Genomic DNA, 15,374 nt, shown 5'->3' with positions numbered 1-15,374 from the left:
TCTTACGCAGCATAAATATACTCTTGATATTTTGGATAGAGTAGGTATGACAAATTGCAAACTCATAAATACACCTAGTGTTCTCAATACAAAATTAAATGCCTCTGATGGGAGTGATGCATACTCAAATCCTAGTTTCTATCGGAGTATGGTTGACATGTTGCAATATCTCACTTTTACACGCCCAGACATAGTATATGCAGTGAATTAAGTATCTTAGTTCATGCATGCACCCACAGAGGGGCATATTGATGCTACCAAACGCATTTTGTGTTACCTTAAGGCTACTCTTGGGGATGGATTCGTCTACACAAAACAGTCAATAGTTTTGCATAGCCACAACATTTCCACCTATACTGATGCAGATTGGGCAGGTGATCCAGACGATAGATGATCAATTTCCGGTTATTGTCTCTTCCTTGATTCCAACCTTATTCGTTGGAGTAGTAGGAAACAGCGTGCAGTTGCCAGATCTAGCACTAATGCAGAATATAGGGCACAGCTGAAGCTTCATGGTTACGTCATCTGCTTGGGGAACTCTACCTTCTCATTGCTCAGTCATCTCTATTTTGTGACAACCAAAGTGCGATCAAGATTGCCTTCAATACTGTTCTACATAATCGCACTAAGCATATAGAGATTGATCAACACTTCATTCGTCAAAAGGTTGCAGAAGACGAGATTGTTCCCACTTATATAGCCACGTCTCAACAAGTGGCTGATCTTTTTACCAAGGGACTCAGAGGCACCATTTATGAGAATTGAAGAACAAGTTGTGCATGATCGAACCCCATGCACAACTTAAGGGGGGCTGTTAAGTTTGTATGATATACTTGTAATTCTTAATGTTGTTTTGTGTATTTTGTTTTGTACCCTAAATTGTGATTAGTATATAATGATAACTAGAGGGATACGTCAAGGTTGCTGCCCTCTTTCTTGCATGTGCAGCCTATTTCTCTTTTCCTCCTCTTGCATCTAACTTCATCTGGTGGTTTAGTATAAGATATCAAAAACCTTACAAAGATGACCACTTCTAGCCAGATAAGGCTGCTCAGAAATCAGTAAGAAATTTTAGAGGCAATCTGAAATGCAGACCAGAGAAGTAATGCAGATAAGAACAAATAAATTTAAGAAATATGTGATGCTGAACAAAAGAAGACAACCTAGAACAGAAGGTAGAAATGAGTTGACAAGGGAAAAGTTGACGAAGGAATGAGAGTAGAAACTAAGGCAGAATGAAGAAGATGCAAGAATATAAGGCGAACGCATAAATTGAGACAGAATAAAGGAAGACGGAGAAAATAACCGAAATATAAATTGAGAAATAAAATCTACTGAGACATACCTCTTGGATAAGCATCAAGTCCTAAGATCAGATTGGCTTTGATACCATGTGAGAAAACTCCAAAATACTTTCATAGCAAGGAAAAGGAAAGAGAAGGAAGAAACATGGCAGAATATTACACGTCCTAAATGAGGATTGTGACTAATTTATTATTTATAATGTAATGAACAAAGTACTATAATACCTTTATGATGCCAAGGTATTTGCATGACATATACATATGTAATATATGGATTGGATCTATATCCAAATCTAAAACAATAAAACAAACAACTAAGACAAACATTATGCATGTTAACAGATCTATCATGGCTCGTCGCATGACTGTATAAGACCATACGTAGAAGAATGGAAAATCTACCTGAGATTGGATGTGTTGCAAGAGTTTATGTAATCTTGCTGCTGGATGACCATGAGTGCCTATTGAACACTTTCCACTTGTACCGTTGCTCTCCAAAATAATTTGAAGATAATTCTGCATATAGCATTCATCAAGGCCAAGTATATAAACATCTATTGACCTAAGCAAGCAAATTCAATTAAATTAATATGCACACTTTGATTAAAGCACTAGAGAGGGCACTTTCAATGTTGTGCCCAATCCTGATTGGATTGCACATTCTCCCACCAACAGTAGCTGGTGAAAATTTACTTATCCAGCAGCAAGGGAGCTCGATTTTGTCTGACTTGAGTTAAACTGAATCTCACATCGAAAATTGTGTCAAAAAAACAGAATTGAATGCTAAAAAAACCAGATTGTTCAAATTCTTTTCTATTTGATTTTCCTCAGACATACAAACCGATTTTCCTCAGAAATACAAAATCCTTAGAACCAAAAAGTACCAAACACTGAAATCAACAGAGCACAGCTCAAGTGCAAAGCTGGGACAAGATAGGCAACTGTCCAATGTTTGAACAAAAATGCTAACCTTCGCAAGACAAAAGATCACCTTGTCTAGTAAAACCTGATGAATGTTTTGATAGTTCTTTGAAATCTCATTAGTTCAGTATGGCATCTAAATCATATTGGTGGGTGTACAGTTTATATGCAAAATACTATAAAAAATTCATAATTTAAGCAAAAAACAATAAACAAGTCATGTAATCTGAAAGATACATGTTAACCACCAATAATCCGTAATAACATAATGAAAACTGATTTAGAAACAAGCTAAATCAAGTAAAAGTAAGTTGTCTAGATTGGTTCCTATCCAAAAAGTACCTAGTCGTGTCCTGTACCCGTTTTTCTGTGTTGGCATAGCGGCACGGGTACAAGAACCTTACCTGAATACCCATGTGACTTAGTATGGTATTGTACAAACCTTGGTAGTATATGAACCATTCAGATCAAGTGCAGAGGCTGCCGCAGCTACTGCTTCTTTATTCAATCCTTTAATCTGAAGGTAACATGTTGCTGCATCCTCAAATTCATCCACCTCTATAAGAATCTGTAGGAGGTGAGTGAGAAAAAGCAATGGACAACAAACCAATATTTTTAAAGAAAATGGTGTTGACACTGCAGGTCCTCAAAACAATATACATTCATTACGACAAGACTTTAATATCTTTTTCCACTTCTTAGCCTTTTTCCAAAAGGATGACCTTCAAGGTTTCAAAGTGCTGGAGTTGAGATTTATTTAGAATGTACATGTCAGGGAAAATAATAACTGTTCCAAATGGCAACCAGACATTCAGACGACAATCACGCAGCATGATAAACAAAATTTGAGAAGCAGTACCATGAACGGCACATTACTTTGGGTTAGAAGAATGAACGACTCAGTAATTGTACATGCACTGTTTAAACTTTAAAGGAATATAAATGGCACATTGTGCAATTCGTTAGCCTTATCTCACATGGACAGATTTGATATTAGATGCATTTTGATATCATAATGTTCTTTGCCATGACATATAATGTACTTGTTTTGCATCATTTAATCTTATAGTAAACCTCAATGAGTGTTCTTTTAGTAGAGTAACAGTATAATGAAGCATTAGAAATTATGTAAGTATGCGTCAATCACTCATTGAGGTTTGACTTGAGTATGTATGTATATACATATATAATGTTCTTGTAACTTTTATATGTTCATCTTATTTTTCTTTTTCTTTTTTTTTAATTTTTCTTTCTTTACTTTTTTATGTTTTATTTGGTTCAGCTGTTAAACAGCTGAGCTGATTGAGCTGGCCATTTGCTAGCCGTTGGAACTACCTCCCTTCCTCTACTTCTCCTTTTGCTGTCTATAAATAATGGAAGCCTTTCCCATTGTAAACAATTGCCTGAGTGCCTTCTTCTTGTATTTGTTTCTGGATTAATAGTGTGAAAACTTTGTTTTGGCTAAGTGGCCAAGTTGTTTGACTGACCTCTCTTGAGGCTGGGCACCAACCAGTTGGTATTGGGGCTTGATTTACATGGTATCTGTTGAATTAGAAGACTTTAAGTTTCTAGGTGGTTCTTTGCAATATTTAATAGTTAGGAGTTCTCTTTAAACATTCCTCTATTTTTAGTTGATGTTATTTGTAAGTCTCTACCTTTGCCCTAATCTCTTTATTATTGAGATTAGGGTTAGTAAATAACAAGTTATTCTCTCTCTAAGACTGCCGGCTCCAAGGTTCAGATAGTTCTTGTAAGATCTGGACAGAACCGAACCGCTGACCAATTTTCTTATTCTCTCATTTTTCCTATTTTAGATGTGGGTTTGTGAGTCGGATGGATATGACCCTTATGTAAGTCGTTGGTTGGATTAGGTAAATAGTTAGTTGATAATAAACCCAATAACTAGTATTGAGGATACATACATAGCTCTTAATGGGGATTAGAAACCTAAGAAGCAATATAATTATTCTCTGAAGCTGGCTTCAAGTGGGGGTGTGTGAGTGAGTTGTTAGCCGATGCTAACAAAGGTATCAAAGCCCAGAGGCTTCCAAGAATTGTGAACAATAGTTACCCCAACCTTGTCATCCTGATAAATGGTTGCAGAAGCAGATATGTATGCCACAGCCTGGTACCTGGAATCAGAAAGAAGTTCAATATCTGCAGTTCAAACTGCACAGTTACGTATGTGTAGCATGGAATAAAATGCTAGTGACATGACAAGGACAAGTAGGCAGCAGTAAATATTAAAAAAATATTAAATAGGACTCATGTTTTTTTGTAAACCACGTGCTTCAACCACTCAAGATCCAAAAATGATAATTTTGATAAGTTCTTTAGCACCAGAAATGAGCATGAAGAAGTCCAATAAGCTATAATATGACAAGATCACAAAAGATTACTCAACTGCAAGTATTTTTTTTCACCAGAAGGCCTCTGTTCTTGTGTTTCTTATTTTTCTGTCACCAATCATAATTTCCTAACTTTTACTTATTGTTTAATCTCCTCTCAATACACCCTGCAACGTAAAAGGTGCAATAGCAGAATATTCTTTTATCTGTTTGTACCAGGTTCAAAATGTCTTCTCTTTCATTGCCTTCACTATCCTGCATAATCTCTTTTATCTGTTTGTACGAGTTATTTTATGAGGAAAGGACACATGAAGAACGAAGCAATTGCGTGTGTAACTTGTTAAAGAGGATTTTTGCAATATTAGAAAGTTAGAGAGTAGGTCTTTAAATATTTTCTTATACTTGTTGGACTGTTTTTGTAATTTCTGTACTGCCAGCCCTAATCTCTTTAACTTGAGATTAGGGTTTACGTTAATGAGTATTCTTTTGGACTCTCTCTCTCATCATAACATGGTATCAGAGCCTTCTCCGGTGTCGACAGCCAAGTGAGTTCTCCGGCGACCATCTTCTCCAGCGACCTCTTCCTTCCTCCCTCTTCTCATCGCCCATCTCTATTCCCTCTTATCACCCAATAAGGAAACGGTAAGAGAATAGAGGTTGGGTGTGCTGTGTGGAGAAGGGCCTGATCATGCCTATGAGGAAGGCTTGCTCAGATCCTTAAGTGGATCTTGTGGATGTTACTGCTATTGTGATCAGAGTTTTATGTTGACCGTGTGGGGCAAAGTCAATCTGCTTGTTGTGGATGCAGTTTGAAGTGAGGAGCTGCTGTTTGTGGATGCAGTTTGACGTGAAGAACAGAATGATCTACAGATTATAGATGTGAAACCTCAGATCGTGTGGAGCAAAGTTTGGCATGTGGAGCAGAGTTGATCTGCTGATCGTGGAGGCTGTTTCAGCCTTGTTCTTGTCGTGGATGGTGCTCTGCTGATCGTAGGTGGGCGACTGAAAGCAGAGCAACAACAGTCTGCTGTAATATGCAGAAATCAGCAGCAGTCTTCGGAAAGTTTGTACGTGGGCCAGCAGCAATCTTCTGAAATCAACAGTCTGCTATAATATGCAGAAATCAGCAGCAGTCTCTCTGGTCGTGGATGCAGTTTCAGGCATGATCAGAGTATGCTAGTCATGTGTGATGATTAGAGCCTTGTAGCATAATTGATCTGCCATATGTGAATGTTGGTTAAAATTGCTAGTCCTATGTGCAATCGTATGTGGGATCACTAAGGCTGGTGCAGCACCAGTCATCGACTGTTTATGTGGAGCAGAATCTGGACTGCGAGGTGTGTGAGCTGTCATATGTGAGACAACTAGAAGTGGAGCTGCTACGATCATCGGCTGAAAGTGGAGTAAACTGGTACTAACCGTGATTCAGATCTAGTGATTACAGATCCTTTTTTGTTGCCCAGCCTATCAAATTTTTTTTACTGTGGTGGTGTGTGAAGATACTTTTCTCCTTTGTTGCTGCTACTGCATCTTATACCTACATATATTGTGCGTCAAATTCTGTTTGGGAGTTTACTATGGCTGGAAATTCCTTCTCATATGAAACCATGATCTGGTCCACCTGGACTTGGTGGAGGTAGAATCACTGCAGACAAAGGTCCTTCATCCCAAACAGCTCCCTCAAGGGCGACAATATCTATGGTTGAGTCTTCTACTGATCCTCCTATATCCATGTCATATTCCCTTAAGTATGAATATTATCTTGTTCTTGCTCAGAGATCTACCTCTACATTTGCCAATACTGTTGTAATAGGCTCAACCCTCTTTATCGGTGCTCTCACTAATAATATGATGTGGATGATAGATTCTGGTGCCTCCAGGCACTGCTGTAATCAACCACAGAAGTTTTCATCATTAATCAGATTCTCTACACCACAGCATGTCAGACTGGCTGATGGCAAGATGTCTCCTGTTTTGGGCAGCGGTGATATCTACCTACCACACTTAGGTACTATTACACGTGCTATATGCTCCTCAATTTCCTATTAATTTGTTATCAGTTAAGCAGCTGGCTATTGACTTACAGTGTACAGTCATTTTTTATCTTGGTTCATGTTATTTTCAGGACTGACCAACTGGGAAGATGATTGGTGGCAGCTGTTGACGTATGTTGAATTTGGGTCACCTATCCGGGTCTGGATCTGGACCCGATCTAGTGTGTTACTGTTATAACCCTACTTAACCTGTGTAAACCCTAATTTTCGGTGTGTGAATAATATTCTAAGGCTAGTGGGCACCAGTCCTCCTCACCCGTGGTTTCTTCCCTCTTGTTGAGGGGTTTTCCACGTTACATCTGTGTTTGTTCCTTGTTCCCTCGCTTTTATTGTTTCTACATGGTATCAAAGCCGAATAGTTTCTGAGATTACTGTTCAGATTTGACGAAGAATCCCTCGACTCTGTTTGGTGAAAGGTCGTTTGTCGTCGTGAAGCTCCGGTGGACACCGTCGACTCGTGCTGTGACATCACCCAAGCCCAACATCGCCCGACGCTCTGCCTGGTATCATCGCTCGAGCTCCTCCATCGCCCGAGCCCAACATCGCCTGACGGTGCCCTTTTTGCTCACTGTCGCCCGAGGTCCACTATCGCCTGAGACCGTCGCCCGCCTCTGTGAGCGTCTCGCTCCAACGACGTCGCCTCTCGTGTCTGTCCCAGCATCGCTTCATCGCCCGATGTTGTCTGCCTGCTTCGCCCAACACTGCTCTCGTCTCTAGATCTGTCGTTGCTGCCAGGCCCCTCAACGTGTCTCTCCTGGTACGCTCTCTGCCAGTTCCCATAGAGCTCTGGCGCCTCTATTTTGCTGTCGTGGCCTACTAGATGCCCTCTCCTGCCGTGCGTGGGGTGCCATCATCACCCTGCTCCCTACTCCGCCACTGCTCCTTGCTCGGCCGCTGCTCCACTGCTACATCCTCGTCTGCTTCAGCTCGAGCCTTTGCTGCAGACAAGAGACGACCCCTCTTCCCGTCTCTGCTCCCTGTCGCCGGCTTGCTGCTCCCTATCGCCGCCTCCCTACTACTCCCCTCTCTGGCGCGACGTGTTGTTCCGTTGTTGTTCATCGTCTAAGACGCCGCCCACTTCTGTTGCATCGTCCAGTCCCAGTGGTGCCTGTCATCGTTTCAGCAAGTAATCTTTCTTTCTTTTATCTTTCGCCCTGTTGTTATGTGTTTGTTGTTGCGGCCTGCGTGCCTTCTCTTCTTGTGGTTGGCTGTTTTGCTGTTGTGAGATGGCTGAATCATCCTCTTCTACTGTAAACACTGGTCAGACTGAAGTTGGGGGTGTTAGAATTGAAAATATACATGTTCAGGTCACCACTATCCGTCTTACCAAAGAAAACTACCTTCAATGGTCTGCTGCTATGACTATGGAGATCGCAGGTCGAGGCAGAATTGCTTATATAAAGGGGAGGAAGATTGAACCGGCTGAGACAAATGTTGCCTAGGACACATGGTTTCTTGAGGACAACCAAGTTAAGACTTGGATTGTCAACTCTGTGTCCCCCGAGATTCAACCTCTTATTCTTCGCAAGAAGACTGCGAGGAATATGTGGGTTATACTTGAGCAGATGTATAGCCAAAAGAAGAAAGTTGTTCGGGTGTATCAGTTGATGAAGGATGTCTATTCTCTTCGGCAAGGTGAACACTCTGTAGCAGATTTCTATGCTGCCTTGAAATCTAAGTGGGAGGAACTTGACTACTACTCTGATGACACTTGGGATTGTCCTCAAGATCAAGTGCATTATTTAGCCAAAGAATGAGAGAATAGGGTATTCTTATTTTTAGCAGGGTTGAATGATGACTTTGAAGGTATAAGGAGTCAAATCCTTAATTCTGACAGACTACCTAGTATTGAAGATGCTTATGCCTGTGTAGAGGCTAAAGAGCAAAGACGCCTTGTTACTACTGGAAAAAAGGGGAATCACATCTCGTATAATGAGAGGTCTGCCCTTGTTAGCCGTGGTCCTGTAGGAGCTGCCCGACTTCCTCGCAAGTGCACTCACTGCAAAAAGACTGGTCATACAGTGGATTTTTGTTGGGACCTCCATCCTGAAAAGAAGAATAGCCGAGGGAAACCTTCCAGTGGGAAGAAATCTACTTCTGATGCTACCAACTCTAGTGGAGGGAAAGCCTCTATCTCAGCTGAACAGATTCGTGAGCTTCGTGCTTATCTAAGTCAGATTGATGTTGGTCAGGCCGAAGTGTCAGATGATGTGAAGGTTAACCATGCTCTGGCCATTTCTGGTGAAAAAGGTAATTCTTTTATGGAAGAATGGATTGTTCACAGTGGTGCCACCCATCACATGACTGGCAATCCTAAGTTTTTTCATGAGTATAAGCTATCTTCTGAAAAGGAACGTTTTTCTCTTGCCGATGGTTCCTTTACCTCTATGGCAGGAAAAGAGAGTCTTTCTTTGTTAAACAAATTTTTAGTACATGGTGCCTTACATGTTCCTCGTCTTCCCTTGAATCTGTTATCTGTCAGCAACATTACTAAGGAGTTGAACTGTGAGCTCATATTCTCTGCAAATCGTCGTGTTTTGCAAGATTTGGTGACAGGGAAGAGGATTGGGATTGGTTTGGTGTCTGAAGGCTTATATCGACTTCCCATCTGTGTGGCCAATGCTCTTATGACAGCAGTTAGGAGGACCGAGAAGAAGAGAGGAGATTGTCTTCAGTTATTTTTGTATTGACATTAACGCCTTGAACATCTCCCTTTTGGAGTTTTGAAACAGTTATGTTCTAGTTTGAACATATCTATGATATCTTGTGATGTATGTCAGTTTGCTAAACATGTTAGGGCTTCATACCCTGTTTCCAACAGTCGTTCTAATGAAGTTTTTCCCTTGATTCATTCTTATGTGTGAGGGCCTTTGGGAATTCATACCCGTTATGGTTTTCAGTATTTTATAACCTTTATAGATTATTACTCAAGGAGTACCTTTGTTTACCTATAGAAAGATCGTAGCGAAGTGCCTCATGTCATAAAGACCTTCATTTTTCTTGTGGAGAACCAACATGGTGGTTCCGTTAAGACCTTTCGGTTTGATAATGCTCGTGAGTATGTGTGTCAAGCTGTTGAGGATTTCTTCGACAAAGGGGGATTGTTCATGAGACATCTTGTAGCTATACCGCTTCTCAAAATGGGGTCGCTGAGAGAAAAAATCATAAGCTGCATAATGTCACCAAAGCCCTCTTGTTTCAAAGGAATCTTCCAAAACATTATTGGGGAGATGTTGTTCTTACTAGTGCATACTTGATTAACCGCATGCCTAGTCGTGTGTTAAATGGGCGGAGCCCCCACTCTATGCTTCGACATAATCGTAACCCTTTCATCTACCCCCTCGTGTCTTCGGACGTGTTTGCTTCATTCGTGTCTTTGGACGTGTTTGCTTCATTCATGATCACAGCCCTACTGTTAAAAAACTTGATCCAAAGTCAATTAAGGGAATATTTGTTGGGTATCCTCCTACTCAAAAGGGGTATAAATGTCTCGATCCTACCACTAGTCGTGTTTACGTTACCAAGAACGTCACATTCTTGGAACATGTCTCTTATTTTGGTGAGAATTCTCTTCAGGGGAAGAAGTCTATGTAAGGAAAAGAGTATTCTCCGAGTCAGAAAATTCAATTTACAGATTTCTTGGAGTACAAGCGAGAAGAGAGTCCACCGATTGTTGAGGTGCTTGAACATGAGAGGAATGAAAGGTGTTCCACTGGGACGGAAGAGGAATGTAGTCGCTTGTTTGGGCAGATGTACTCTAGGCGAAGAGTTCGTACAGATAAAGAGACTGATGGTGAGAATTTTACTCCTAATCCCAATCCTTCTTCTTCCCTGGATGACCCAAGTCGTGCTCAGAAGAAACCTATTGAGGAAGACATTCAGACACAAACTAAAAATGAGGAGCTTCTCATTGCGCTGAGAAAGGGAGTCAGGTCATGTACGCAACACCCTATTGGTAACTTTGTATCATATTCTAGACTGACCACGGATTACAAATGTGTTGTATCATCTCTCTCTTTGACTGTGATTCCCAGGACTGTTATAGAGGCTCAGAATGATCCCAAGTGGACTCATGCTATGCAAGAAGAGATAGAAGCCTTGAGCAGAAACCGGACATGGGAAGTGGTAAAGATCCCTGAAGCGGCTCATCTGGTTGAATCCAAGTGGGTCTACGCCATTAAGTACAGACCAGATGGGAATGTTGAGAGGTACAAAGCTCGCCTGGTTGCCAAGGGGTTTAGTCAAAAATATGGGATTGACTACTTGGAGACTTTTGCTCTTGTTGCAAAGATGAAGACTGTTAGAGTTATTATTTCTCTAGCAGTGTTGAATGAGTGGAAGATGTGCCAACTTGACGTTAAGAATATTTTTCCCAATTGAGATCTTGAAGAAGAAGTGTATATGTGTATGCCCCCAGGATATGAGAAACCGGAAAAATGCTGTAAACTGAAAAAGGCTTTGTATGGGCTCAAGCAGTCTCCCCAAGTATGGTTTGAACGTCTTAGACTTGTAATGATCAAGGAAACAGAGATCATACTCTGTTTGTAAAGAGGAAAGAAGGTAAGGTTACTCTCTTGTTAGTCTACGTTGATGATATGATTGTTACATGTGATGATGAAGATGAGATAACAAGATTAAATGGTTTACTGGCTGCTGAATTTGATCTCAAGGACCTTGGCAAACTAAGACATTTTCTTCGTATTGAAATTTCTAGATCAGGTACGACCCTTGTGCTAAATCAAAGGAAGTATATTCTGGATTTACTGAAGGAGACAGGAAAACTAGGGTGTAGACCGGCTTCTACTCCTCTGGATGTTTGACACAAACTCAGTATTAAGGATAGAGAACCTCTTTGTGAAGAAGCTAAGGAGAGGTATCAATGTCTGGCTGGAAGATTGATCTACCTAAATCTGACTAGACCTGATATCACCTTTGCTGTGAATGTGATGAGTCAGTTCATGCACGCGCCTACAGATACTCACCTGAAGGCTGTCGACAGAATCTTGTGTTACTTGAAGAGGAATCCTGGCAAGGGGCTTCTATATGTGAAATAAGGGCCGATTGAGGATTGAGATAGAGGGGTATTCAGATGCAGACTGGGCAGGCTGTGTTGATACTAGAAGATCTACTTCAGGGTACTGCGTCTACTTGGGAGGAAATCTTGTTGTTTGGAGGAGCAAGAGACAAGATGTTTGTTCTCGCTCAAGTGCAGCGGCTTAATATGATACTAGAAGATCTACTTCAGGGTATTGCGTCTACTTGGAAGGAAATCTTGTTTTTTGGCCACTGCAAAATCAGAAGATAACCCAGCTAAAAATTTCGCCACCATGTGCTGCTCAAAGTAGGTTTTATACAGTGTTGTACGTATCGTACGATACGACCCCGTATCGTACGATACACCCCCCTTCACCCTTTCGCACCATTTGGGCGATACACCCCGTATCGTACGATACGGGCTGATTTCGCAAAAGGGGGCCTGAGACCTACTTATTCGGCTTCTTTTTGAAAAAAAGCCTCTGTTCTTCATTTCTCAAGCTCGGATACTGCCGTCAGGGAGGGCGATCGTCCATTTTCACCATCAAAAAGTTGATTTTCACCGTGAAATCGAAGATTAAGGGGTCGATTTGTGCGTGGGTGGTTGATTTTCGTTGGGAGGAAAAGGGTTTTCTTCATTTCTTCTTCGTAAGGTATGAAATCTCATGTTTTTACCATATATTCATAATTTTTTACCGTACAATCGTAGATTGAAAGATTTTGAGTGTTTTTCATTAAGTTTACCATAGGATTTCGTTTTTTTTTTTTTTTGAAGATATGGATCTCACATGCCAATGGTGCGAAAGGGTGAAGGAAAATAACCGCTTGAAACTCAAATGTAGCTTCTGTGGGAATACATTTTCAAGAGGGATTAGTAAAATGAAACACCATTTGGCAGGGACCTCCAAAGATGCGTCTCCTTGTGTTGGAGGACCAAACAAACCTTTGCCTCCATATGTGCGTCAGCAATGTTTAGATATGCTTCATGCTTTACATCAAAAGAGGATACAGAAAGAAATTGAAGAGGCAGATGTAGGCTATAATGAGCCTTTGGAAGATGAAGAAGAAGAGGAAGAAGCTTATGAATGTGATGATGAAGATGATAGCATTCTAAGAACAGATTTGGAGACCTCAAGAGGTAAAGATCGTAGAGCAAAAGGGATTACGTATGAAGAAGGTCGATCTGGCGTAACGGGAAGGAAGAGAAGAGGCACAACAGATAGGGCCAGGCGTGGTATGCAACCACCTAGTGGTAGAGTTCCTACTGGCAGGTCTAGTGTTGGCTCTATTAAGAGCTTTTTCCCTTCATATACTAGCCCAGGTGGTCAGCCGCAGATTCGTGCTGCTATGACATCTAAAGATATGCTATATCAAGCACAAAAGATGGTAGGGAAATGGTTTTATGCTGCATGTATTCCATTTAATGCAGCTAATTCTTTTCAATTCCAAGCCATGGCAGATGCAATTGCTTCTATAGGCCCCAGATTCAAAATGTCATCATATCATCAGTTGAGGGGTAAAATTCTTCAAGATATAGTGAAAGAAGTGTCTGAACATTGTGATGAATTGAAATTATCATAGAAGGAAACAGGTTGCTCCATTATGTCAGATGGATGGACTGATATAAGGTCAAGAACACTTGTAAATTTTCTTATTTATTTCCTTAAAGGTACAATGTTCTTGAAATCTCTTGACTTGTCTGATATTCCTAAGACTGCTGAGATTTTGTTCAATGTTTTTGATAATGTCGTACAAGAAGTTGGACCTACAAACATTGTACAGTTTATTACGCATAATGCTGCAAATTATAGAGCTGCAAGAGATTTGTTATTTCAAAAGTATGGAACATTCTTTTGGAGTACATGTGCCACTCATTGTGTTAATCTTATGCTTCAAGATCTTAATGAGATGCATGATATGAAATCAGCCATTGACCAATGTCAAGAGGTAACAAAATTTATCTATAATCATGCATATGTATTGAGTTTGATGAGAAAGTTTACAAAAGGAGTTGAATTGATACGACCTGCACAAACTAGATTTGCCACAAATGTATTGACTGTGCAGAGTGTGGTGAAACAAAGAACTCCTTTGAGGCAGATGTTCGCTAGTGAAGAATGGGTTGCATATTCACATGCTCATAAAAGAAATGCTTCTTTAGTTGTGGATATCATATTTAATAATGAATTTTGAGAATTATGTGTGAAGCTATTGAAAGTTTGTGTTCCATTAGTGAAAGTCCTCAGGTTAGCTGACAGCGAGGATAGGCCTTCCACAGGGTACTTATATGAGGCCATGGATAAAGCAAAAGAGGCAATTCGAGACAACTTAAAAGGAAAGAAAAAGTTATATATGCTCATATGGAAGATGATAGATAAAAGGTGGACTGAACAGCTTCATCAACCTCTTCATGCAGCATCTTACTATCTAAATCCTGCAATTAGATTTTCTCCTACATTTAAGAAGGACAGAGAAGTCTAAGTGGTTTGTTGGATTGTATTAACGTGTTAGTGGCAGATTCTAGAGAACAAGATGCCGTCAACAATGAGTTAGATCTATATGATACTTGTTATCGGGGCATGGGACAACCTGTCGCCGTTCGAGCCAGGACAACCATGCGTCCAGGTAAATACATAGAAATGTTTAATTTACTTTGCATTTGTTACATTTGATTATTTTAGAACTTTCACAATGATTTGTTATAACGTTACATTTTTGTTTAGATTTGTGGTGGAATAGGTATGGGTTTGATTGTCCAAACTTAGCACGTTTTGCAATCAAAGTCTTCAACCAGACATGCAGTGCTAGTGGATGCAAAAGGAACTGGAGTGTGTTCCAACATATCCATAGCAAAAAAAGGAATAGGCTTGAACATAAAAGGTTGAATGACCTTGTCTTTGTTCGATATAATATGAGGTTGAAACAAAGGTAATATAGCTTAATGTTTACATTTTTTGTACAATATATTTATATGAAATTATATATTAACAAGTTTTCTCTTATGTAACTTAGAGAATTACAAAAAACATCAGCAAGGAAGCACACATCTCAGTTTGATCCTATCAGCTTGAAAAACTTTGACGATCTAGAGCCATGGATTGAGGAAGAACCGGCTACAATATTTGATGATGAAGATCTTGAATGCTTCAACCTTGAAGCTGAAGCAACAGAAGGCTTTGTTGATGAAGTAGAGTCTGCTAGTGCTACTTCTGGTGCTGAATATGTTGGTGAGGATCTTCCAATTCTTGACTGTTGAAGTATGTTAGATGGGTCTCGGGACCGGGTTCGGATCCGTATCCGATCCAACTTGTAGCCCTTGTTGGGCATTATTTAAGTTGTGTAACCCTAATCCTTATGGTGTGAATGAAAGACAAAAGAGAGAGAGAATCTGGCGGCTAGTGGGCACCGGCTCCTCCTCATTCGTGGTTTTTTTCCTCTTGTTGAGGGTTTTTCCACGTTACATCGTGATCGTTGTTTCTCTTCCTCTTCTTGTTCGTGTTTCTACATGGTATCAGAGCCGACGAGTTTGGGAAAGTTTTAGGGTTTGTGAAGTTCCAACCCTAATATCTCTCACCGCTACCATCGCCACCACTGCAGTCACCGCCGCCGCTGCCGCTGCCACTACCGCCGCCGCCGCCGCCGCTGCTGCCACTGCCGCCGCCACCGCCGCCGCCGCCGTTGCTGCAGCAGCCACCGCCGCTGCCGCCGCCGTT

General features: G+C 40.8%; 1 protein-coding gene across 10 annotated transcripts in view; it reads right to left on the bottom strand.

The window, feature by feature from the left end:
• LOC116256082 (uncharacterized) overlaps positions 1 to 15,374 on the bottom strand; it is a 103,102-nt gene that overhangs the window by 15,118 nt on the left and 72,610 nt on the right. For 7 of the 10 annotated variants that reach the window (XM_050078301.1, XM_031632248.2, XM_031632249.2 and 4 more), the window contains 3 exons: positions 4,303 to 4,357; positions 2,668 to 2,793; positions 1,707 to 1,820 (listed from right to left, as the gene is read on the bottom strand). In XM_050078301.1, the coding sequence (XP_049934258.1) occupies positions 1,707 to 1,820; positions 2,668 to 2,793; positions 4,303 to 4,357 (295 nt within the window). Of the gene's footprint in view, positions 1 to 1,706; positions 1,821 to 2,650; positions 4,358 to 15,374 lie in introns of those variants that run through there. The other 3 variants (XR_007573606.1, XR_004173044.1, XR_004173043.2) reach the window with 3 other exon arrangements.

Source organism: Nymphaea colorata, chromosome 6 (genome assembly GCF_008831285.2).
Source record: "Nymphaea colorata isolate Beijing-Zhang1983 chromosome 6, ASM883128v2, whole genome shotgun sequence".
Classification (NCBI taxonomy): Eukaryota; Viridiplantae; Streptophyta; class Magnoliopsida; order Nymphaeales; family Nymphaeaceae; genus Nymphaea; species Nymphaea colorata.
The sequence above is the reverse complement of the archived record's forward strand: the minus strand, read 5'-3'. Positions and strand labels throughout refer to the sequence as shown.